This window comes from Cherax quadricarinatus, chromosome 28 (genome assembly GCF_038502225.1).
Source record: "Cherax quadricarinatus isolate ZL_2023a chromosome 28, ASM3850222v1, whole genome shotgun sequence".
Taxonomy (NCBI): domain Eukaryota; kingdom Metazoa; phylum Arthropoda; class Malacostraca; order Decapoda; family Parastacidae; genus Cherax; species Cherax quadricarinatus.
The window spans coordinates 2,132,605-2,160,485 of NC_091319.1; the positions used below are offsets into that span (position 1 = coordinate 2,132,605).

Sequence of the window (27,881 nt, forward strand, 5' to 3'; positions counted from 1 at the left end):
AATGTAAATATTTCTTGTTTATAAATTAAAATGTAAATATTTCTTATTTATAAATTAAAATGTAAATCTTTCTTATTTATAAATTACATACATTGTTTATGTGTGATGGTGGTGGTGGCCAAAGCCTCCAACACCACCAACACGACTTATCTCGGTGGCGGCCCTTAAATCCAACAACAACACTTACACCATTTACTCTTCTCATACATTGACATTTTATTCTGTTATTAATATTGTTTATAATGTCATATTAGATGAATTGTGATAGATAAATAAGCCGTAGAGATGATATTAGCATCATATTAAAGCATAATAAACTCGCCTTCATCTTGCCTCCTACCTACCTCCTACACCAACAAGAATCAATAAAGGTTAAGTGCGATGTTAAATGTTCATGTATCCATTTTGTTAGTGCTTTATATTTATTTGTCATTGTTTTCTGTATGTAAATCTATATTTAATCTTCAAAAAAATTATTTTTTGTTAATACTTTTGGCTGTCTGAAAAGGATTAATTGGGTTTCCATTATTTCTTATGGGGAAAATAGATTCGCCAATCGTGAATTTCCCCAGTCGGCAGACTCTCTGGAACGGATTAATCACGAAATTCGGGGGTCCACTGTACATGTATTATTATTATATGTATTATATTATTATTATTATATTATTATACTATTATTATTATATGTATTATTATTATTAGTTACAATATAAATAATTTGTAATTTTTATTCACACAAAAAATAGAAGATTTACTGTTATGCAGATTACTGCATTATTGTAATAAATTGTATAAATAATGTCAACCCATTCATGATTGCATAATGGAATGGACAGTGACGTCATTTGTTTACTTTTGAACATCACCAAAGAATCGAACATTTCTGCTACTTTGAGCTCAATTTCTAGGTACTTTTCATCATGAAACCAATTAAAATCATATCTATTTCTCTAATATATATTCCATTCTATCAAATGAGACAAAAAAAAAAAAAAAAGAATACAACCATAAAAAACATACGAAAATACTGCTAAGGGGAGGGTAATGGCTGAGAAGTGAGCTCCATTACTTATGATCTGATTACTTTCATTTTTGGTGTACGTTAAGAAGCACCTTTTTATCATACATTGCCCAAGTTTCAATAAGATAGTCTAACAAATGAGATCCAATTCCCTAGATCAAGAGCAAGAGCCCCTCACCAGCATCAAGGAACCTTCCTTGAGGGCAGCTCACTTATGGAAATTTCGCTCGCATATAGAAGCAAAAAAATTGACAGAGCGACTGCTCGAATTTAAAAAACCTCGATGTGGAAGCTCGCAAGTGGAGATTCCACTGTATTTGAAAGACAAATACTCAAAAACTGCCCAACTGCAATCCATTTTGATAGGCTTGATGGACAGCTGACCAGAAACTTCTTTTCCACTGCCCTGATATACAGATACTGGTATCATACAGGACAGCAATACTGTGAATACTAATGTCCATTGTCTTATGATGATGAATTCATTGCATTTAGACTCCCATAAGGATTTCTCAATAAAAGTAAGATTAGCCCTTTGAGGGTTTCGGCCGTACTAGTACGGCTTACGACCCAGAGTTTTTGATGTACTAATACGCCTAAATTCTAGTGCCCTCAAATCTAACGAGAGAAAGCTGGTAGGCCTACATATGAAAGAATGGGTCTATGTGGTCAGTGTGCGCAGTATAAAAAAATCCTGCAGCACCCAGTGCGTAATGAGAGAAAAAAAACTTTGACCGTGTTTTTGGAATAAAACAGCGAGTTTGCACTGTATTTTCGTATGATATTTATTGTTGTATTCTAGTTTTCTTGGTCTCATTTTATAGAATGGAAGACATATTACAGAAATTGAGGTGATTTTGACTGGTTTTACAATGAAAAGTACCTTGAAATTGAGCGCAAAGTAGCAGAATGTTCGATTTTTACTGCATTAGTGTAGAAATGGTATAAATAATATCAGCGCACTTGTGAAAGAATATTAGACTCACCAGTTGACGTATATTGGATGCTTGGCATGATTTGTTTACTTTTGAACTTTGGTAAAAATCAAACATTTCTGCTACTTTGAGCTCAATTTCAAGGTACTTTTCATTGTAAAACCAGTCAAAATCATCTCAATTTCTGTAATATATCTTCCATTCTATACAATAAGACCAAGAAAACTAGAATACAACAACAAATACCATACGAAAATACAGTGCAAAGTCACTGTTTTAATCCAAAAACACGGTCAAAGTTTTTTTTTTTTCCTCATTACGCACTGTGTGCTGCAAGATTTTTTTATACTGCGCACACTGACAACATAGACCCATTCTTTCATATGTAGGCCTACCAGCTTTCTCTCACTAGATTTGAGGGCGCCAGAATCTAGGCGTACTAGTACGTCAAAAACCCTAGGGTGTAAGCCATACTAGAATGGCCAAAACCCCCAAAGGGTTAAAGCACTATCAATGTTACCCGTGTACATTACACACATGTGAAAGGTGAATCTGAGGACACCAGTCCCATACACCCTAGCAAACAATCTCTTGCACCCCAGCTCACAACATGCTTCTACAGACGACCTACAATAAATCTTTCGGCATTAGCTCTTGAAAAAGCATTCGCATAAATGATTCACTACTTGTATCCATCATTTTCAAGCTCTGCCTAGGCCTCCACCTTGTATCCTGTCACATTACATCTATCCACCTTTTTAAGATCTGCCTTTCTATGTAGCATCCTGTTATATTACGTCTATCCAGCATTTTCTAGGTCTGCCTCTCCACTTTGTATCTTTTTATACTATCATACACCACTCACTATTCCTGATATGTTTACAAGAGATAAAAATATCAGTACTGGAAAATATGTAAAGATATTGTACCTACTATATCTATAAAAAATTATAAGCAACCTAAATGAATATAAATGGCAAAAAATACTAATTAGTATGAATTCTATTATAGATACTATCAGATGGTTACTTCACACTATAAAAGAATACAATAAAACAAATTCTCACTCTCTTTGGCACTTACCTAAATCGGACTACAGTTTTCCCAATCTGTTCACCTTTAGCTACATGTGAAAAGGCCACCTCAGCATCCTGAGCAGAGTACGCTTTGTCAACAACTGCCTGAAGACGCCCTGATTCTATAAGTGGAGAAACCTTCTCCAACACACTGCCGCTCACCACCACAGTCCCCCATCTACCACCAGTCAACCATGGTGACTAAACAAGCCAAGAAAAACATTACAGGTTAATTATTAGTACAACAGACTATAAGTGGGAAAAATTAAACATGCAGCTTTGTTACGTCAAGTCATACTATCATTCCACTCACAAGTCTGTCCCACATATGTTGTAGCTCTATAATGTTATTCAAAATTTAATTAACTTTTGCCTACCTCTGATGTACCTTTGATGAATTTCGAGTCTTACTACTCTTGGAGCCTGGCCATGGGCCAGGATCGTCTGGTGCTATCCTGGTCAACCAGGCCTACTATTGAATTTTAAACTATCTCTAATCAATTTTCTAATTTTACTTTCTTTGAGCATACAGGAGAGTCCTGCTTATACAGCTGGTTAAGTTCTGGGGTACTGATGTAAGGCAAAAATCATTATAAAGTGAAACAGCCTTTTTTAAAACATTCAAATGCATATAAAAGCCTGATAAAAATTTTATTAAATGAACAACAGAGCTAGGCCTAAAAAATACATATACAGTACACACATTACTTACATTAAAATATTTTCATCCTAAGTGATTTTCATCCTGAGTGATGAATTAATGAAGAATTGAGTATAATTGAAAACTGATGCATCAGTAAATTGCTGTAAAGTGAAGTGCAATAAAGAGAGGCCTATCTGTATACTGTAATTATTATTTAACATTTTATTTGTAGTGGAATAAAGTGAGAACTGATTTAGACCCGAGTACAAAATGTAAAATTCTTTGGCAAATCTTTCCTTTCTTTCAACACACCAGCCGTATCCCACCTAGGCGGGGTGGCCCAAAAGGAAAAACGAAAGTTTATCCTTTTACATTTAGTAATATATACAGGGAAAGGGGTTACTAGCCCCCTTTGCTCCCAGCATTTTAGTTGCCTCTTACAACACGCATGGCTTACGGAGAAAGAATTCTGTTCCACTTCCCCAAATACGTATATTATATCACAGTTGTTTGCCCTTATTCCTCTTGGGAAAATTTCAAGAGTATTGCATGTTTTTTTTTTTTTTTTTTTTTTCAACAAGTCGGCCGTCTCCCACCGAGGCAGGGTGACCCAAAAAAGAAAGAAAATCCCCAAAAAGAAAATACTTTCATCATCATTCAACACTTTCACCACACTCGCACATTATCACTGTTTTTGCAGAGGTGCTCAGAATACAACAGTCTAGAAGCATAAACATATAAAGATACACAACATATCCCTCCAAACTGCCAATATCCCAAACCCCTCCTTTAAAGTGCAGGCATTGTACTTCCCATTTCCAGGACTCAAGTCTTTGAATTATTTAAGAAAATGCTTAATGTTCACTAGCTGTACTATTTTTATGTTGGAACATAAAAACAGTGCAGCCTGCTCTTTGTCCATGCCAGTAAAATCCAAGAAATTACTGTTATTAACTCCTAGAGAGCTCCGGGGTCCTACTGCACTTAAGAAGTATCTTCACCAATTAGATATAAAAATATGTTAAACCATGAATACCTCTTATTTCACTTTACATAGCCTTTTTACATCTTCAGTCTTAATCCTTGTAACTGCACTATTTTTCTACAATAAGCTATCTAACTACAAAAATGCTAGCAATTCTTCATTACATTCATAAATATATCTACAAAACAAAGATCCAACAGCCACAAAAACTCATAAGCTTCACTGATAAACACCCATCACTACACTTGACAGCAGAATATTCAAGTATCAGTTAAATATTTTACTAATGCATCTGTACTAACAGTGCTAATTGGTTAATATATACTAATTAAAGATGTTTAAAACTTTAGTGTTACAAGATGTTCTTCATTAGAAGCTAAATGTATAGTTCTTCTGCAGTATTTTTTAACCACAATAACTAAAGAATACCTAAACTAAGTCTCACTACATATATACCAAGTCTTTACCTTAAAAAAAGAACAAAAGCTTGTAAGCTAATTCTTCATTTCCATACTTTTATAAAGTTCTAAACCCACATTCCTGGTAAGCATCTCCTTAAACTTTAGATTTCCATAAATGCTAATGTCTTACCATTTCAGTATTTACTGAAATCCTAGAGTTTTTCAATACTGTATGGTTCTTATCATACATAAACAGTCTAACAACTTCAAATCTGCATGGGCTTTTACTCTCAAGTATTAAGAATATGTTGCAGTTTTATGTGCATTCACAGACATCAGTGCAGTAACCCTTTTTGAATTCCTTCACACCATTCAGTTAAAAGACCAGTTTCCAAGACTGTATAGCAGATTCTCAGGGAATAGAGAGAGACTGCTGTACATTCAAACTTTAAGCCATCAGAATACCAAACCAGTAAAATAACCATGATGCTGTTCCCTACGAAGTTCCACCTTTGATGCACTCTTTCTCTCTGATTTTTTAACATAAACTAACTTACTGCACCAACTCTGATTTTAATTTAGCTCTTACATTCTTGCCTACCCCCTCTAACCTTTACCCTTGTACACTCCTGCCCCTCATTTTCCCCTAACCTCCACACATTCCTCTTTTAACACATCCTTCCTTGCAGTGCTGTATGACCCTTTTGGGTTTAGCACTTAAATCTGATTATATTATTATTGTGCCCTATAAATGACAAATGAGAATTTTACAGTACCTTTGTGAGCCAATATCTTGCTCTCATATATAAAGAATAGAGGCCTCCAATTACATAACCATAGGAGTCTGAAGCCAACTGAGAGGAGGTAGTTGTGACGACAACTCCACCAGGAAGACAATGTTTTAAACAGGATTCATGTAGTACCTGGCCCACTGTATTGAGTATAACATCATACCTGAGGACAAATGAAAATGAGAGAATTGCTTTTTGGGTGAGAATCATCATTAAATTCACAGGATGTACTAAACCCATGGGGTCACACAATGCTTGGGGAATCAGAAGTAATCAGGCATGGTCCAAGAAAAAGTAAGTTAGCTACAATTTCCTGGACCAACAGACCTTCACCACATCAAGGTAACCCCTCGAAGGCTTCTGGGTCAGGCAAAACTATGCCATCCCCCCCCCCCCCACTTACTGTCTATAATCATGTATCAACTTGGAACACTAATATGCAAACTTTAATAAACTGCAATACAACAACTATATGCAACATTTACCACACAGACCAAAACAACAAAGAGGAACTAATATGCACTGCAATAAGCTTCCTGAAACCTTAAGTTATTTCACTGCAAACAGATGTATTAGCAAGCAACAACTTCTCAAAACCTTACCCATCATGTATTATATCAAGACTGGTTATAATGATTAATTTATAAATTCCATGAATTTTATTACCTCTCAGCATACATAAAAGGAGAAAAGAAAGTCTTCTTCATTACAGTAATAAAGTACAGTAAACCCACACAATGATCATAGTTCCATCACAGTTTGCTATCAATGTTAAATGAAGCTTAACCCTTTGAATGTCGCAAGCCCCTTTCTGAAACTGTCATTTATGTCGAAAAAAATTTTGGAAAAAAAAAAAAAAAAAAAAAAAAAATCTTATGAAATGACTGAGAATCTTTTCCTGATGGTAATGACACCAAAAGTACGAAATTTGGTCGAAAACTCACGGAATTACGGTCCTGCGAAGTTAGCGCCCTCGGTGACATATACGCATTGGTGATTTCACCGACTTTGGGCCCTATTTTTGGCCAATTTCATTGTTCCAGTTGACCAAACTCATGGCTATTTCTTTAGAACTCCATTTTTTCTATCAATTGAGTACAAGAAACCGCCCATTTACCGATTTGAACTGCCCAATAAAGTGGTCAGATATTGGCAATTTGGCCAATTTCATGCAAATTAAGAAAGATGCCAATTTCAAAATAGGGTCCAGAATAAATAATGTTGACATTCTTGGCACTAAAATAACATATCCTCTGTTCATTAGTCACGTCTCTAGGCCCCTCTTATATTGCTACTGCTTTCTATTTTCATTTTTTATTCATACAAAAAATACAAAATTTACTGTTATGCAGACTACTGCATTATTGCAAAAATGGTATAAATAATATCAGTGCAATAGTGAAAGAATATTAGACTCCCCAGTTGACTTGTATTGGATGTGTGGTGTGATTTGCTTACTCTTGAACATTGGTAAAAATTGAACATTTCCGGTACTTTGAGCTCAATTTCAAGGTCATTTTCATCGTGAAACTAATCAAAATCATCTCTATTTCTGTAATATATTTTCCATTTTATCACATAAAACCATTAAAATGAGAATACAATGATAAATGCTATATGAAAATACACCTCAAAGTCGGCATTTTAATAAAAAAAAAAAAAAAAAAAAAACGGTCAGTTTTTTTTCTCATTATGCACTGCATGCTGCAGGATTTATTTTATGTGGTGTACACTGACCACACAAACCCATTCTCTCACATGTGGGCCTACCAGCTTTCTCCTGCTTGATTTGAAGCCGCTAGAATTATTGACTATACATGTATATACGTCCGAAACACTGGCTCGTAAGACGTATATATATGACCAAAACAGTCAAAGGGTTAAACTCCACATATTTTCACACTCCTTAAAATGTTACCTCTGCTGAATACATTCCACAATCCCATAATATCTTTTTACTGTCTTTGTATGCAAGTGTAACTCGCCTTACTCTTTACTCTCTACCATGCAACCACAAGCTATAGAGTAGGACCCCTGTATCTGTGGAGGATACATTCCACAGACCTGCTGTGGATACTGAAACCATAGATAATAGCAAACCCTACATATTAAGTCTTATACATATCTATTCTAAAGTTTAATTGATAAATTATGCACAATTAGTGGAGAATTATCCCTCTTTCACCGATTGGAAGCACTTTGTGGCTTCTCTTAGGCTTTGAAGAAGTGCCACCTTCTCTACTTTTGAGCTCTGGGGCCCTTATTATGCAAAATTAAATAGGTATTTTTGGGCCACAGTAAACTGTGGATAGCTGAAACTGCAGATACTGATTTAGGGGAGACGGGGGTTCAACTGTACTACTGTACCAAGCAATTAATAAACAAAATGCAGTATTAGAATGTGGGGCAGAAGTTTGTGGTTATAGGAGGGTGGGGACAGGAGGAAAGAGGAGTGATTGGTGGAATGATGAAGTAAAGGGTGTGATAAAAGAGAAAAAGGTAGCTTATGTGAGGTTTTTACAAAGCAGAAGTGTTATAAGAAGAGCAGAGTATATGGAAAGTAAAAGAAAGGTGAAGAGAGTGCAAAAGGAGAGCAGATGAAAGAGTGGGAGAGGCACTGTCAAGAAATTTTAATGAAAATAAGAAAAAAATTTGGAGTGAGTTAAACAAGTTAAGAAAGCCTAGGGAAAGTATGGATTTGTCAGTTAAAAACAGAGTAGGGGAGTTAGTAGATGGGGAGAGGGAGGTATTCTGGAGTTTATCTGGAGAGAGTTCCGAGGGTCAACGCCCCCGCGGCCCGGTCTGTGACCAGGCCTCCTTAGGTCAGTGTCCCAGGATGCGACCCACACCAGTCGACTAACACCCAGGTACCCATTTTACTGATGGGGAACATAGACAACAGGTGGAAAGAAACACGTCCAATGTTTCTACTCTGGCTGGGAATCGAACCCAGGCCCTCACCGTGTGAAGCGAGAGCGTTAACCACCAGGCCACCGGTATTAGGTAGATGGCGAGAATATTTTGAGGAACTTTTAAATGTTGAGCAAGAAAGGGAGGCGGTAATTTCATGCACTGGCCAGGGAGGTATACCATCTTTTAGGAGTGAAGAAGAGCAGAATGCGAGTGTGGTGGAGGTACGTGAGGCATTACGTAGAATGAAAGGGGGTAAAGCAGCTGGAACTGATGGGATCATGACAGAAATGTTATGAAATGTATGAAAGAGGGGAAGGTACCTAGGGATTGGCGGAGAGCATGTATAGTCCCTTTACATAAAGGGAAAGGGGACAAAAGAGATTGTAAAAATTATAGAGGAATAAGTTTACTGAGTATACCAGGAAAAGTATACGGTAGGGTTATAATTGAAAGAATTAGAGGCAAGACAGAATGTAGGATTGCGGATGAGCAAGGAGGTTTCAGAGTGGGTAGGGGATGTGTAGATCAAGTGTTTACTTGAAGCATATATGTGAACAGTATTTAGATAAAGGTAGGGAAGTTTTTATTGCATTTATGGATTTAGAAAAGGCATATGATAGAGTGGATAGAGGAGCAATGTGGCAGATGTTGCAAGTATATGGAATAGGTGGTAAGTTACTAAATGCTGTAAAGAGCTTTTATGAGGATAGTGAGGCTCAGGTTAGGGTGTGTAGAAGAGAGGGAGAATACTTCCCGGTAAAAGTAGGTCTTAGACAGGGATGTGTAATGTCACCATGGTTGTTTAATATATTTATAGATGGGGTTGTAAAAGAAGTAAATGCTAGGGTGTTCGGGAGAGGGGTGGGATTAAATTATGGGGAATCAAATTCAAAATGGGAATTGACTCAGTTACTTTTTGCTGATGATACTGTGCTTATGGGAGATTCTAAAGAAAAATTGCAAAGGTTAGTGGATGAGTTTAAGAATGTGTGTAAAGGTAGAAAGTTGAAAGTGAACATAGAAAAGAGTAAGGTGATGAGGGTATCAAATGATTTAGATAAAGAAAAATTGGATATCAAATTGGGGAGGAGGAGTATGGAAGAAGTGAATGTTTTCAGATACTTGGGAGTTGACGTGTCGGCGGATGGATTTATGAAGGATGAGGTTAGTCATAGAATTGATGAGGGAAAAAAGGTGAGTGGTGCGTTGAGGTATATGGGGAGTCAAAAAATGTTATCAATGGAGGCAAAGAAGGGAATGTATGAAAGTATAGTAGTACCAACACTCTTATATGGATGTGAAGCTTGGGTGGTAAATGCAGCAGCGAGGAGACGATTGGAGGCAGTGGAGATGTCCTGTCTAAGGGCAATGTGTGGTGTAAATATTATGCAGAAAATTCGGAGAGTGGAAATTAGGAAAAGGTGTGGAGTTAATAAGAGCATTAGTCAGAGGGCAGAAGAGGGGTTGTTGAGGTGGTTTGGTCATTTAGAGAGAATGGATCAAAGTAGAATGACATGGAAAGCATATAAATCTATAGGGGAAGGAAAGAGGGGTAGGGGTCGTCCTTGAAAGGGTTGGAAAGAGGGGGTAAAGGAGGTTTTGTGGGTGAGGGGCTTGGACTTCCAGCAAGCGTGCATGAGCGTGTTAGATAGGCATGAATGGAGACGAATGATACTTGGGACCTGACGATCTGTTGGAGTGTGAGCAGGGTAATACTTAGTGAAGGGATTCAGGGAAACCGGTTATTTTCATATAGTCGGACTTGAGTCCTGGAAATGGGAAGTACAATGCCTGCACTTTAAAGGAGGGGTTTGGGATATTGGCAGTTTGGACGGATATGTTGTGTATCTTTATACGTATATGCTTCTAAACTGTTGTATTCTGAGCACCTCTGCAAAAGCAGTGATAATGTGTGAGTGTGGTGAAAGTGTTGAATGATGATTTAAGTATTTTCTTTTTGGGGATTTTCTTTCTTTTTTGGGTCACCCTGCCTCGGTGGGAGACGACCGACTTGTTGAAAAAAAAAAAAAATAAATATAGAAAACTTTGTAAAGTGAAACAAAAAAACAAAAATTGTACTTCTCTCTCAGCAAGAGCTCCTTATCGAAATTTGAGCTATCATAGGTGATGACGTCCTCAGCACCTAGCAGGTGTGCCAGAGGTGCGGCTCGTGAAGACACTGTAGTGGTAACATTCCCTCCCCAGGCCCGCACCAGCTGTATGGCCACTACTCCAACACCTGAAGCACCTGCGTGAATCAAAACTCTGCAAGAAAAGAAAAGCCTTTCCTAAACAATACACGTACACACGTGCTGTATATACAAAATAAACATACAAACCTAAGTGTATTCCTGGCACACCATAATCATAAAAAATGCATCATCTCATGAGCTCTAATAGCAGCTAATATAGCACAACTCCTAAAGGCAGAAGTAAAGCAAATTACAAAAACAATATACCAATAGCACATTTGGAATTGAAACATTCATAGCCAACAGACAACATGGGTTTGAAGTACGATGCACCTACCCCTTGCACCTGCTAAACCACTACAAAATGGTTAAGGACACAACAGATTAGTAAAATGCCGACACACAAACTGCATGCAAAAAGAATAACTGGAAAATCAGGCCTTCCAGTGGGCTATAGAAAAGAACATGATGTTCATTGAGAACAAATTTCAGCTTCTTAGTTAAGAAAAAAAAAAAAAAAAAAAAAAAAGTCCAATTCAGAATAATACGGTGAAGATAAAAATTTGTGCAATGAGTAATCTTGACTGATACATGCTGAAAAGAATATCAAAGACACCAAAACAGCTAAATAAGTGAGAATGTATGGACTGAGCAGAAAAAGACACCCTACCTAATGCCCTTACAATCAAGATGAAAGTCCTATCATGCTATATAACAGTGTAAGCAGGACAGGAAGCCTGCACAAGAATGTTTGTTTACTTTTGGACGTTTAGCCATTTTAAAGTGCACAGTCAGCCATATACCACAAAGTTTGGCGAGGAAAAGTTAATCAGTTGACCCTTCAGCCAACCGAGGGAAATTATTTTTGGAGATAATTACAAACAAGCAGGTGTCTAATGCTAGCAAGACAAGCTACGAAAAATTATTTTACATAACCTATTTTTATTAACAACATGTACCTTACTTTCTGACTGTTTAATTATTATTATTTTATTTTTTTTTTATTATCACACCGGCCGATTCCCACCAAGGCAGGGTGGCCCGAAAAAGAAAAACTTTCACCATCATTCACTCCATCACTGTCTTGCCAGAAGGGTGCTTTACACTACAGTTTTTAAACTGCAACATTAACACCCCTCCTTCAGAGTGCAGGCACTGTACTTCCCATCTCCAGGACTCAAGTCCGGCCTGCCGGTTTCCCTGAATCCCTTCATAAATGTTACTTTGCTCACACTCCAACAGCACGTCAAGTATTAAAAACCATTTGTCTCCATTCACTCCTATCAAACACGCTCAAGCATGCCTGCTGGAAGTCCAAGCCCCTCGCACACAAAACCTCCTTTACCCCCTCCCTCCAACCCTTCCTAGGCCGACCCCTACCCCGCCTTCCTTCCACTACAGACTGATACACTCTTGAAGTCATTCTGTTTCGCTCCATTCTCTCTACATGTCCGAACCACCTCAACAACCCTTCCTCAGCCCTCTGGACAACAGTTTTGGTAATCCCGCACCTCCTCCTAACTTCCAAACTACGAATTCTCTGCATTATATTCACACCACACATTGCCCTCAGACATGACATCTCCACTGCCTCCAGCCTTCTCCTCGCTGCAACATTCATCACCCACGCTTCACACCCATATAAGAGCGTTGGTAAAACTATACTCTCATACATTCCCCTCTTTGCCTCCAAGGACAAAGTTCTTTGTCTCCACAGACTCCTAAGTGCACCACTCACTCTTTTTCCCTCATCAATTCTATGATTCACCTCATCTTTCATAGACCCATCCGCTGACACGTCCACTCCCAAATATCTGAATACGTTCACCTCCTCCATACTCTCTCCCTCCAATCTGATATTCAATCTTTCATCACCTAATCTTTTTGTTATCCTCATAACCTTACTCTTTCCTGTATTCACCTTTAATTTTCTTCTTTTGCACACCCTACCAAATTCATCCACCAATCTCTGCAACTTCTCTTCAGAATCTCCCAAGAGCACAGTGTCATCAGCAAAGAGCAGCTGTGACAACTCCCACTTTGTGTGTGATTCTTTATCTTTTAACTCCACGCCTCTTGCCAAGACCCTCGCATTTACTTCTCTTACAACCCCATCTATAAATATATTAAACAACCACGGTGACATCACACATCCTTGTCTAAGGCCTACTTTTACTGGGAAAAAATTTCCCTCTTTCCTACATACTCTAACTTGAGCCTCACTATCCTCGTAAAAACTCTTCACTGCTTTCAGTAACCTACCTCCTACACCATACACTTGCAACATCTGCCACATTGCCCCCCTATCCACCCTGTCATACGCCTTTTCCAAATCCATAAATGCCACAAAGACCTCTTTAGCCTTATCTAAATACTGTTCACTTATATGTTTCACTGTAAACACCTGGTCCACACACCCCCTACCTTTCCTAAAGCCTCCTTGTTCATCTGCTATCCTATTCTCCGTCTTACTCTTAATTCTTTCAATTATAACTCTACCATACACTTTACCAGGTACACTCAACAGACTTATCCCCCTATAATTTTTGCACTCTCTTTTATCCCCTTTGCCTTTATACAAAGGAACTATGCATGCTCTCTGCCAATCCCTAGGTACCTTACCCTCTTCCATACATTTATTAAACAATTGCACCAACCACTCCAAAACTATATCCCCACCTGCTTTTAACATTTCTATCTTTATCCCATCAATCCCGGCTGCCTTACCCCCTTTCATTTTACCTACTGCCTCACGAACTTCCCCCACACTCACAACTGGCTCTTCCTCACTCCTACAAGATGTTATTCCTCCTTGCCCTATACACGAAATCACAGCTTCCCTATCTTCATCAACATTTAACAATTCCTCAAAATATTCCTTCCATCTTCCCAATACCTCTAACTCTCCATTTAATAACTCTCCTCTCCTATTTTTAACTGACAAATCCATTTGTTCTCTAGGCTTTCTTAACTTGTTAATCTCACTCCAAAACTTTTTCTTATTTTCAACAAAATTTGTTGATAACATCTCACCCACTCTCTCATTTGCTCTCTTTTTACATTGCTTCACCACTCTCTTAACCTCTCTCTTTTTCTCCATATACTCTTCCCTCCTTGCATCACTTCTACTTTGTAAAAACTTCTCATATGCTAACTTTTTCTCCCTTACTACTCTCTTTACATCATCATTCCACCAATCGCTCCTCTTCCCTCCTGCACCCACTTTCCTGTAACCACAAACTTCTGCTGAACACTCTAACACTACATTTTTAAACCTACCCCATACCTCTTCGACCCCATTGCCTATGCTCTCATTAGCCCATCTATCCTCCAATAGCTGTTTATATCTTACCCTAACTGCCTCCTCTTTTAGTTTATAAACCTTCACCTCTCTCTTCCCTGATGCTTCTATTCTCCTTGTATCCCATCTACCTTTTACTCTCAGTGTAGCTACAACTAGAAAGTGATCTGATATATCTGTGGCCCCTCTATAAACATGTACATCCTGAAGTCTACTCAACAGTCTTTTATCTACCAATACATAATCCAACAAACTACTGTCATTTCGCCCTACATCATATCGTGTATACTTATTTATCCTCTTTTTCTTAAAATATGTATTACCTATAACTAAACCCCTTTCTATACAAAGTTCAATCAAAGGGCTCCCATTATCATTTACACCTGGCACCCCAAACTTACCTACCACACCCTCTCTAAAAGTTTCTCCTACTTTAGCATTCAAGTCCCCTACCACAATTACTCTCTCACTTGGTTCAAAGGCTCCTATACATTCACTTAACATCTCCCAAAATCTCTCTCTCTCCTCTGCATTCCTCTCTTCTCCAGGTGCATACACGCTTATTATGACCCACTTCTCGCATCCAACTTTTACTTTAATCCACATAATTCTTGAATTTACACATTCATATTCTCTTTTCTCCTTCCATAACTGATCATTTAACATTACTGCTACCCCTTCCTTTGCTCTAACTCTCTCAGATACTCCAGATTTAATCCCATTTATTTCCCCCCACTGAAACTCTCCTACCCCCTTCAGCTTTGTTTCGCTTAGGGCCAGGACATCCAACTTCTTTTCATTCATAACATCAGCAATCATCTGTTTCTTGTCATCCGCACTACATCCACGCACATTTAAGCAACCCAGTTTTATAAAGTTTTTCTTCTTCTCTTTTTTAGTAATTGTATACAGGAGAAGGGGTTACTAGCCCATTGCTCCCGGCATTTTAGTCGCCTCATACGACACGCATGGCTGACTGTTTAAACCTCACTAAATTGAACTATGCCTCGTGAGGCCACATCAACCTTCTCCATACATTAGTATTAGATAAATAAGCAATAAAGGCTACAATGTAAGGTATATTAAAACTTTTTATGCCTTAAGAAATTAAAAAAAAATTGGGAGGTGTCAAGAATGTAACCCTAGTTTTCACACTTTCTTCACTCCACATATTATGAACTCACATACAAAACCAATTTTCAGAACCACAATCTGCATGATATGAAAGTCAACTGTACATTTATATTTTACTAATAATTCCAAGATTTCTAAATATTTTACATAATTTTCATATATCAACAGCATCATCATTAGTATTCCATTTAAGGGAGAGCAATAAACTCACAGGGGGTCATACAGTGTCTGAGGAAATTGAAGGCATTCAATCCATGGAAAGGGAGGGCAGATCCCATTATAAGAGTACTGTACACAATTTGTATCTGACCTCTTCCCTTCAGTAGTATTGGGTCCAAGTTTTCCTTGTGTCACAAGGGCATCCCAAGCAATCATGATGCTGTAGGGCAGTGCGGCAGCTCCCTCATATGTTAACTGTGATGGCTTGAGAGCCACCAGCTCCTCTGATACTACCAAATATTCACTCAAAGTCCCAGGATGATAAAATGGAACTGCAAGCCATACCTGCACAATGTCACACCTTTTAACTTTCAGCAATTATAAGTCTTAATTTACATATTAACACTGTACAAATAGTATTTTAGTAGTTAATAGATATACTATTGGTGTCTACCTATTTGGAAGTTGTTCCAAGAGTCAATGCCCCAGTTGTGCAGTCCTTGACCAGGCCTGTATTTGTTTAAATTTGCTTACAAGACCTATAAATTCTATGTATTTCACATCACAATCACCTTATCCTTCTTAACTTGAACCTAAATTATTATTATTATTATTATCACACCGGCCGATTCCCACCAAGGCAGGGTGGCCCGAAAAAGAAAAACTTTCACCATCATTCACTCCATCACTGTCTTGCCAGAAGGGTGCTTTACACTACAGTTTTTAAACTGCAACATTAACACCCCTCAAAGCAACTACAGATAAAACTTAAGGCCTACCTCTTCTCCTTGCTCCACTCGTGTGACTGCCTTGCCCACGGCCACCACCACCCCAGAACAATCTCGTCCCAAAACAACTGGAAACTCTCCATCCATATTCTAAAATTTAATTGTAAAATAATATACTGTAGCATCTTAAATTAGAAAAGCAAAGTCAATAATGATACTAAGAATTTAAAAACAAGATAACATGGAGGTAATGAATAGAAGTTTCATTAAGTAAGGTGGCAGAAGTCAAGAAAAAGAACAAATAATCACCATCAGGAGAGACATAACTTCATTTGCACGCCCCTTGGTAGGCGAACATTATGCGTCTCTGAAGTGAAAATAATTACATTTCTTAAATTCTACCTGCGAATTTCTTTTAATCTCTATCATATTCAGCTTACAGGATTATATTTATTAAGTTGTTTTCTCAATACACGACCATAGCCTTCAGCCACTTTAATATCCAGATAGTCAATCCCAGCAGCTTTGACTTGAATTAATACTTGGTGTGGATCCACAATTCTTGGAGCAACCACATCTTCCACTACTCCAATGGCCTGAAACATATGTATGGATTACTGAATGAACAATACTAAACTATAAAACATATAACAAGGTAACCTATAGCTCAAGAGTAGTCTGCAGGACAAGATGAATGGGCAAATTTCCAAGGCTTTTAACCATGTTCACCTAACAGTAAATAGGCGCAGTACTGTACCTAGGAGTTAAATCCTGCTGTGGGTCATATTCTAGAGAAAGATAGCATGGTAATAAGATAAATGATAATAAGTTAAATTACAACATGAATATAGTCATATGCAGAAAAAATACAAACTACAGTATCTGAGCTGCCCTACAACATTTAGAAATGATAGACTTCAGAAACATATGCAGAACAGGAGTACTGCATATGTTTCTAAAGTCTGTATTCCAAGCAGGACTGACATTGTAGATAAATGGTTCAGAGAACTGACAGGTTGATGATTTAGACATCTGTGCAACACTTGGGTTGATTAAGATTGATGGACTGAATACATCGGCTGAAGGCTGAGAGACTGATTACCTCAAACTCCTTCTCATCTTCTACCATTCATCTCTGTATTAGACTGAGGAAGCCACTTGTTGGTGAAACATTTCCACAACAATGACACCCAAGTACTGAACAAGTGTCTCAATCACCAGGACTGACAGTGTCAACTTACCTCCATTCCTCTGTAACTGATGGCCACAACAGCTCTCATTCGCTGTGGAGCAACCATACTACTGCGAAGCCTCATGCCCACCAGTATGCCAATGATACTACCAGCAAAAAAACATGCTCCACCAAAATATATGTGTGTACGTGTGACTGGAAAAATCCCATGGCTTAGATAAGTGCCTATAAACAATTTGTTAAAACTTGATAAAATACTGATTATTTGCAAATGTAACATTCATATAACCTGAAGGGCAATGCAATATAAAAGTATTTGTCTGAAGTATGAATTTAAATGCATTATTTATTAAGTACTCGTATTAATAAAAATATAGTTCTCACACACAAAAAAAGGAAAAACCTAATTCATATTCATGATAGAATACTAAAACTTAATTCTTAAGAATAAATGTTTTAATAAAAAATAATGTGCATATTCTTCTCACCTTCGGTTAGGAAAAATATTAAAAACCGGTTATACACTTCAGAAGGAGAGAACACACTTAATGCTTCCCTTAGTTTAGCAAGCCAGTCTCGAACCTTCTCTGCTACGTCTCCACTGAACCTCTGATTCTTAACAGAAATGAGTGCATTGTTGAAGGATGCTTTGACCCCATTTCCCAGAGACACAAGATTGTTGGCAAAACGAGTTGTAGCTGAGTGCAAAGTTACCTGTAAGCAAATAGTTTAAACATTGTCATTCTTCACATTACAAATTTAAAATTAAATATAAGCTGGTAACACTATTTATTATCACAAAAGGTTAACAGTGGCCCAGTTATAAAAAAAATGAAATTATATGACCTAGAAAATGTACAGAGAACCTTCACGGCGCGCATAACGGAGATAAAACACCTCAATTACTGGGAGCGCTTGAGGTTCCTAAACCTGTATTCCCTGGAACGCAGGCGGGAGAGATACATGATTATATACACCTGGAAAATCCTAGAGGGACTAGTACCGAACTTGCACACGAATATCACTCACTACGAAAGCAAAAGACTTGGCAGACGATGCAACATCCCCCCAATGAAAAGCAGGGGTGTCACTAGCACGTTAAGAGACCATACAATAAGTGTCAGGGGCCCAAGACTGTTCAACTGCCTCCCAGCATACATAAAGGGGATTACCAACAGACCCCTGGCAGTCTTCAAGCTGGCACTGGACAAGCACCTAAAGTCGGTTCCTGACCAGCCGGGCTGTGGATCGTACGTTGGTTTGCATGCAGCCAGCAGCAACAGCCTGGTTGATCAGGCTCTGATCCACCAGGAGGCCTGGTCACAGACCGGGCCGCGGGGGCGATGACCCCCGGAACTCTCTCCAGGTAATACATAATGAAAATTTGTATTAAATCCCCTCCAATAAGCTATTTCCGCATACTGTATAGTGATGCCCAATCAAAAATTTTGTCTGCATACAGTGCATCCAACCCATGAAATAACATACATTCATATATAGGCGAGCCCCACTTATACAGCAGGTTAGGTTCCGGGTTAATACTGTAAAACAAAAATTGCTGTAAAGTGAAACAGCTTTTTCTTTTTTTTTCACTTTTGAGTTAGAATAAAAGCTTGATATATTTACACCATCATATATTAAATGAGCAACAGAGATAGGCCTAAAAAATGCATATACAGTACACACATTACTTATCTCAAAATATTTTTGTCTAACTTATAGTGAATGGTGAATAAATTATTTGTAGGAAGCCTGGATAAATGAAGAATGAGTATAATTGAAAACTGCTATATTGGTGAAACGCTGTAAGTGAAGTGCTGCAAGGCAGGGCCCTCCTGCATGGCATTATTCAATGCATCGTTGCTTGCTAACTCACAATCAAGGTATCAAGAAATATACAGTACATACATGTACTACTATACATTTACCAGTACATGGTGTACCTCAACAAATTTAGAAAAAAATAATGATTGTAGCACTATAATGTTTGTTAAAAAATACATTTGAGCAAAAAACCTTGACTGATAGTCATAAAAACTAAATTTACAATGAACTCTGCCATGTCATTTACTTTATATAAACAAAGGCAGAAAAATTATACAAAAAAAATGAAATACCATGATATTTCATGCAATCCAAATCTAACAATTAAAAGTCTGGAATAAATTTTTAAATCTAGTGCAATGGTTTTTAAAAATGCCTTTATCAGTAATTTTACCTACTGTATTGACAACAAATTACTGGCATGAGAACACAGACACCAAGATCTCTACCTGTACAGACTCCACTCTTTCTTGAGCCAGGAAGATAAGGTGATCCATCCCTGGTCCTAACTCCAGTGGCTACAACATTGTATCTGTTGAAAGTAACTTACATTACTCTTCTCAGAATATTGTACAGTTTATTTTTATTATCACACTGGCCGATTCCCACCAAGGCAAGGTGGCCCGAAAAAGAAAAACTTTCACCATCATTCACTCCATCACTGTCTTGCCAGAAGGGTGCTTTACACTACAGTTTTTAAACTGCAACATTAACACCTTCAGAGTGCAGGCACTGTACTTCCCATCTCCAGGACTCAAGTCCGGCCTGCCGGTTTCCCTGAACCCCTTCATAAATGTTACTTTGCTCACACTCCAACAGCACGTCAAGTATTAAAAACCATTTGTCTCCATTCACTCCTATCAAACACGCTCACGCATGCCTGCTGGAAGTCCAAGCCCCTCGCACACAAAACCTCCTTTACCCCCTCCCTCCAACCTTTCCTAGGCCGACCCCTACCTGGCCTTCCTTCCACTACAGACTGATACACTCTTGAAGTCATTCTGTTTCGCTCCATTCTCTCTACATGTCCGAACCACCTCAATAACCCTTCCTCAGCCCTCTGGACAACAGTTCTGGTAATCCCGCACCTCTTCCTAACTTCCGAACTACGAATTCTCTGCATTATATTCACACCACACATTGCCCTCAGACATGACATCTCCACTGCCTCCAGCCTTCTCCTCGCTGCAACATTCATCACCCATGCTTCACACCCATATAAGAGCGTTGGTAAAACTATACTCTCATACATTCCCCTCTTTGCCTCCAAGGACAAAGTTCTTTGTCTCCACAGACTCCTAAGTGCACCACTCACCCTTTTCCCCTCATCAATTCTATGATTCACCTCATCTTTCATAGACCCATCAGCTGACACGTCCACTCCCAAATATCTGAATACATTCACCTCCTCCATACTCTCTCCCTCCAATCTGATATCCAATCTTTCATCACCTAATCTTTTTGTTATCCTCATAACCTTACTCTTTCCTGTATTCACTTTTAATTTTCTTCTTTTGCACACCCTACCAAATTCATCCACCAATCTCTGCAACTTCTCTTCAGAATCTCCCAAGAGCACAGTGTCATCAGCAAAGAGCAACTGTGACAACTCCCACTTTATGTGTGATTCTTTATCTTTTAACTCCACGCCTCTTGCCAAGACCCTCGGCAAAATACATTTAACAAGTGAACCTAAATTAGGTAAAAATTTACATGTTCTTACACAGTATATATAATTAAATTTGGCCTAACTTATGGTAATTACTGCATGGCTGACCCAATTTTTACTTTTCATTGTTTATCATCAATGATACTGAAATTTGGTGGCAATCTGATTTATTTTTGTCATACATGTGTACTATACAGCATTATTTTTTACAAAATTTAATTATATGTACATTATAAGCAAAACTTTTTTTGGGGGGCAAAAATAATCCTTGTTGAAAAAGCCATGTTCACAAGTTTTTTAATGTTGTAGCAAGGAGGCTGGCAGCACTGGAAATGTTTTGCCTGAAATCAAAGTGTGATGTGATTATTATATAAATAGAAAAAAATAAGGACTGAAGAGGGAACATTGAGATGGCTTGGTTATGCAGAAAGGCTGGAACAAGATGGGTTCATTTGGAGGGTATTTAAAATTGGCAGGTGGAAAGCAGTAAATAAGACAGCTAAGCAAAGACGTAATTTGTCTGAAACAGTTTGCAAGATTTAGAATTAGATGAGTGGAACTAATACAGGCTGGAAGAGTAAATGAGTGGTTTGGGTGGATGTGAACTGAACTTTCCTAGCACAGGCCAGTAAGTCTACCCCCAGTGTTCCTTCATTCTTATATATGTAATTTATCTGAAATGCTTCGAATAACGAGTGGCTTTCTCTTGAAAGTAGAAAAATGTGTGCGTTCATAATTATATTCAAAGTGTGATCAAATCAACAGCAAACCCATCCACTGAAAGTTCTACACATGTTTAAAAAGAAATAAAACTTTAGTTAGTTTAATATCTTTATTATGCACCCCATACCCATCCTGTGGGCAGCAGTCAAAGGATTACAGAGGTACATAATGAGTCCAGGGAATGGACCCCCAAAGTTTTGATAGCTAAACAAAGTGCAAAGGTAACGAAAGATTCAGATTTTTTAAAAGAATGGGCAAAGGTCGTCTCTGGGAATGGGGCCTTGAGCATCCAGGCAACGTACTCACCTATTTGTGGTTGCAGGGGTCGAGTCATAGCTCCTGGCCCCATCTCCTCACTGGTTGTCATGTGTAAGCATGTTAGATAAGAATATGTGGAGGTATGTGGCCACTGTAAATTGAAGCACTATTCCAATGTGAATGATAATATTAATGGATTCAGGGAATCCTGTTAGCTGGAATTGAGGTTTGGCGAGAAATATTGCTGACATATGGAAGTACCAGGGAACAGGAGGCAATCATCAAGTCTGATTCAGTTAAAGGAGTGGCAGCTTGAAATCAATGAGCCTAGAACAGCTATTAGCCAGACCCACAATGAAAATTATTGAATTATACTATTAGGTTATGCCTGGTTAAGCCATCATATTTTATTATCAATATGTGCCTAAAATAATGTGCCTAAGACATTCTGTAAACCATAACATGTAAAAATATTTATGTTGAACCTAAACAGACATTATCTCTCCATCTTAGAAATTTAAATGTGCATTAATTTACATTTATGGAAAAGTGCTAAATCTGTAGGGGTCAAACAGAGCCTGGAGGAAAGGGGGAGAAGTAATTAGGTTTTATACAAGGAAGTGCAGGGTAGCTCAAATTCCTTGGATTACGAGCACTTCACCGGCGTCACGACACCTCTCAAGTGAGGTTACTCACTTGTATTACTTTTAATGAAGTTTTTTTCTGCCTGGTTGACACTGTATAATGAACCATTAACTTAATAATATATACATATATATATATATATATATATATATATATATATATATATATATATATGTCGTGCCGAATAGGCAGAACTTGCGATCTTGGCTTAAATAGCAACGTTCATCTTGCCATATAGGACAAGTGAAAATTTGTGTATGCAATAATTTCGCCAAAATCATTCTGAACCTATCGATAAATATATATTTCACTGTGTTTGTTTAGTATTAAATTATTGTAAACAAATCTAAAATATATATAGTTGGGTTAGGCTAAAATAAATTGTTCTTGTTATAATAAGGTTAGGTAAGTTTTCTAAGATTCTTTTGGTGCAAAATTAAATTTTTTTACACTAACATTAATGAAAAAAATATATCTTTAAACGTATAAGAATTTTTTTTAGAAAGAGCTTAATTTTAAATGAGTTCTTGCTAATTGACCAGTTTTACATATTCGGCACGACATATATATATATATATATATATATATATATATATATATATATATATATATATATAGATAAATATTAACAATCCAGGGTCATTTTTACCTATTTTTTATAGATAAAAATGACTTATTTCAAATTTTTGAATATAAATAAAGTGTCTTGCAATCTTCATGTTTCAACTATACACTTTCATGATATATTATTTATAATAATCAACATATATCAAAAGATATAAATGAAAATGGTTTCAAATAAAAGTTTGTGACTTACCGAAGATTATTGTTTGTTTGTTAGTGAGAGTTGGCAGCTGCCAATTTTCTGAAATACAGTAACTTTACATGACTCTACTTACACTTACGTATATAACGTGATAAGATACCTCAGAAACATTATATATGAGAGTGGGACCTTACCTGAGGCAGCCTGGAACACAAAATTAGCAGACGATGATGATATCCCGGTGCGCCATCTCTCGGCTCCTCACACAACCATTATCTCTCTAACAAACAAATATCAACTTTATTTAAACAACTAAACTTTATTTATTTAAAGTGGAGTATAGTATATTATACTATATATATATATATTATATATATATATATATTATACTATATATATATATATATATATATATATATATATATATATATATATATATATATATATATATATATATATATATATATATATATATATATATATATATATATATATATATATATATATATATATATATATATATATATATATATATATATATATATATATATATATATATATATATATATATATATATATATATTATATATATATATATATATAAACCACTTTATAGAAAGCCTCTTATTATGCAAGGTATTTCGGGAAGCATTAAAACTAAGTTATGATAACTAGTATATAAGAATATGTAGATTTCATTATATTGGAGATATTTAGTAATTCAATAAAAATATATAATTAGCGATATATTAAGGATAATGCTAGGTACTCCAGTGTAAATAAGTCACTTTGACTTTTTTGGGGTTATCTTAAGTAATTTACACTATGTATAATAATTGTACTTATGTGTACCTGTACCTGTTGCAAATATCAAGAAAAGAGTTTCATGTCAGGATTGATATTAGAGTTTATTGTCCTGTATATGGCGAGCTGTTAGAGTGTGAGCAGGGTAATATTTAGTGAAAGGATTCAGGGAAACCGGTTATTTTATATAGCCGGATTTGAGTCCTGGAAATGGGAAGTACAATGCCTGCACTTTAACTGAGGGGTTATTGGCAGTTTGGAGGGACATGTTGTGTATCTTTATACGTATATGCAGCGCTGTATAGCCCTTGTGGCTTAGCGCTTTTTTATAATAATAATAATAATAATAATAATAATAATAATAATTTATACGTATATGCTTCTAAACTGTTGTATTCTGAGCACCTCTGCAAAAACAGTGATTATGTATGAGTTGAAAGTGTTGAATGATGATGAAAGTATTTTCTTTTGGGGGATTTTCTTTCTTTTTTGGGTCACCCTGCCTCGGTGGGAGACGGCCGACTTGTTAAAAAAAATGAAGTATGGGTGAATTTTATGTATATTAAGTAGGTCTAGGCTTTTTAAGAGTGAGGAAGTGTGTTTTCTGGCAGTAGAAAGAGTAATTTTTTCATACAACCAGTTTAGTTGAGTTATTATTGTATTAAGGTGATTTGCTGTGGTAGATCCCCAGGCACAAATAACATAGGTGAGGTAGGAGTAGATTAAAGAGTAGTATAATGTATGTATTGCTGTTTGAGATACATAGAAGCCCAATGGAAATAAGTAAAGGACCCCAAAGGAAAGAAGTCACTGTCTGACTTTTTTGGGGTTATCCCAGGTTCTCTACACATATGCTGCTATGTATGATAATCTATGTAACTGTATTTGTGTATACCTGAATAAACTTACTAGAAACGTATCTTGAAGAGGATGCCAACTGATTTGGATACTTTTTTTGTAATGTGTTGAATGTGGTTGTTGAATTTCAAGTTGCTATCTAGATACAGTTAGTTTAAGATCTTTATTATGCACCTCATGCCCATCTTGTGGGCGATAGTCAAAAAGATTATAGAGGTACATAATGGGTCCAGGGACTAAGCCCAAAAATTTTGATAGCTGAATGAGTTACAAAGGTAATGAACTAGGTTGAGACCTAAGAATTTTCCTTCGTTTTGTTTAGCAACAGGAGAATTGTTAATCATAACTCTTAGTTAGACATTTGTAGTTTTATTCCCAAACATCACGTAGAAGCTCTTTGTCAATATTAAGCATGAGTTTATTGGTAGTCATGCAGGTTGATATTTTTAAGAGTTTTTCAATGAAGTTGTTGAGGGAATTCGGATATTGGCGGGAGATGAGAAAAGTTGTGTCGTCTGCAAAGTGAACATGTCTAAGTTGGTGAGACGCTTTTGGAAGATCAGTGATGCATTTAAGGCAGAAGATGACCGAGGACACTGCCCTGCGGGACGCCTATGTTGGCAAGTCATGTTGAAGAAATTGTGTCCTTGATAAAGACATATTGATGTCTGTTGGTAAGGTAAGACTATATATGCAAGTGCATGACCTCTGATACCATGATGATCAAGTCTGAGGTGCAGGATGCTGTGGTCTGCTGTATCGAAAGTTTTCCTAAGGTCAGGTAAAAGGATACAGATGCAGCTAATGTGACATTGTACTGTGGTGATGTTTCGCTCACCAGGAGTTTATCAAGCCTAGTGAATATTCATTGTTTTCAAGAACTGTCATAAAGGAAGTCTAGCATTTTTATAACTGCGTGATTTGTGATTTTATTTGGCCTGAAACTAAACTGGCAGAGGTTGAGTGTACTGAGTAATGATAGAATGTAATTTCTTGTGGATTATTTTTTCGAAAATTTGGTTGACAATGACAAGTTAGATCTTGGTCTATAGTTATTTACATCTATTGGGTCTCCACGTTTGTGTATTTATTACCTGGAGAAAGTTCCGGGGGTCAACGCCCCCGCGGCCCGGTCTGTGACCAGGCCTCATGGTGGATCAGGGCCTGATCAACCAGGGTGTTACTGCTGACTACACGCAATCCAACGTACGAGCCACAGCCCGGCTGGTCAGGTACTGACTTTAGGTGCTCGTCCATTGCCTGCTTGAAGACAACCAGGGGTCTATTGGTAATCCCCCTTATGTATGCTGGGAGGCAGTTGAACAGTCTCGGGCCCCTGACACTTACTGTATTGTCTCTTAACGTGCTAGTGACACCCCTGCTTTTCATTGGGGGATGTTGCATCGTCTGCCAAGTCTTTTGCTTTCGTAGAGAGTGAGTTTCGTGTGCAAGTTTGATACTAGTCCCTCTAGGATTTTCCAGGCGTATATAATCATGTATCTCTGCCGCCTGCGTTCCAGGGAGTACAGGTTCGGGAACGCAGGCGGGAGAGATATATTGGGGTAATCATTGCTATCTTCATTACTATAATGGTGGGTGAAAACATATGACCTGCTCTTTTGAACAATAGTGAATTTATAATCAAGGTAATAAATAAAATAATTACGGATTATTATTATTATTATCAAAACGGAGCGCTAAACCACCAGGTTCATACAGTAATTACGGAGATGCGGTCCTTATGTGAGTTTGGCCAAGATTTATTCCTAAAAACATGTCCAATATTAAGTTGGGTGTGTCGTGGATATTGTTTTATGTTGTGCAAATCTAATAAATGTAATCTAACCAAACGAAATCCAACATAACCCATCCTAAAATAACCTAGTGTAACTTACTCCGCCAGTGGTAGACATGACATCGTCGTGTCTTAGTTTATACTAGATTCGTCTCTGCGTTACATGTGATTGGCCAGGAGTGTCAATACTAATCGTAGATTGACCAAGAGTGCTAATACTACTCGTTGATTGGCCAGAAGCGTCAATACTAATCGTTGATTGGCCAGGAGCGTCAGTACTAAGGTAAGATACTTTATTTCTGCATGATACAATGTATAGAAGTGAATGACATTTAAGGTGTGCATGCAGAAATCCCCTTAATATGCAGAGCATTTGGGGCATTTCGTTAATTTGCAGAGCATTTCGTTGATCTGAATAACTATTGGCTATTTAGTCTGTTGTGAACTATCCTGTGTCTAAAGGACAATGTTTAGGGAGTCTGGTTAATTAATGATGTTAAAGCCTATTGATTACACGAAGGTCATTAATTAAAGCTGCACGGTAAATTTTTCAACACCAAACAAGAACACTTTAATCTCTAAAATAGGGATTTAAGTAAATTCTCAGCATATATATGCTGAAAGAAGTACTATACCCATCAGCATTTATTTGTCGGGAACGTGTAGTGTTGAGGTTCCGATTTTTTTTTTTTTTTTTTTTAAATACTTCTTGATCCTTGTTAAATTTTCCTTTCTAGTCATTGTTACTGATTGTTACGGTATTCGCTGGTACCCGCATCATTGAACCTGAATGAGATTTTATTAGGGTGAAAGGCATAGGTTAGGTGAGAGGTTGCCATGGTAACGGGTTGCCAGGAGGCAAGGGGAATCATATTATACACAAGTTTCCCCTCGAGGGAATAGTTGACGGTAGTTGTGTTGTCCCAAAGTTTTCTATGGTACTAGAGTGTCCAAAGTTTTCTGTGATTTCTAGGACCGGGGGATAATTGTTTTATTTATAAGTAAGTAAGTACGTAAGTTTATTTAGGCACATGTACACATAAGTACAATTATCATACATAGTGTAAA

The 27,881-nt window shown here is 37.2% G+C and overlaps 1 protein-coding gene across 3 annotated transcripts in view; it reads right to left on the reverse strand.

The window, feature by feature from the left end:
• LOC128693216 (reticulon-4-interacting protein 1 homolog, mitochondrial-like) overlaps window positions 1–23,635 on the reverse strand; it is a 43,250-nt gene extending 19,615 nt beyond the window's left edge. For all 3 annotated transcript variants that reach the window (XM_070089310.1, XM_070089309.1, XM_070089308.1), the window contains exons 1-10: window positions 23,551–23,635; window positions 19,745–19,827; window positions 17,960–18,185; window positions 17,521–17,666; window positions 16,720–16,875; window positions 16,331–16,429; window positions 15,703–15,896; window positions 10,845–11,030; window positions 5,838–6,015; window positions 3,040–3,233 (exon numbers count right to left, since the gene is read on the reverse strand). In XM_070089310.1, the coding sequence (XP_069945411.1) occupies window positions 3,040–3,233; window positions 5,838–6,015; window positions 10,845–11,030; window positions 15,703–15,896; window positions 16,331–16,429; window positions 16,720–16,875; window positions 17,521–17,666; window positions 17,960–18,185; window positions 19,745–19,792 (1,427 nt within the window). In that variant the 5' untranslated portion in view covers window positions 19,793–19,827; window positions 23,551–23,635. The remainder of the gene's footprint in view (window positions 1–3,039; window positions 3,234–5,837; window positions 6,016–10,844; window positions 11,031–15,702; window positions 15,897–16,330; window positions 16,430–16,719; window positions 16,876–17,520; window positions 17,667–17,959; window positions 18,186–19,744; window positions 19,828–23,550) is intronic.
• Window positions 23,636–27,881: the final 4,246 nt, after the last annotated feature.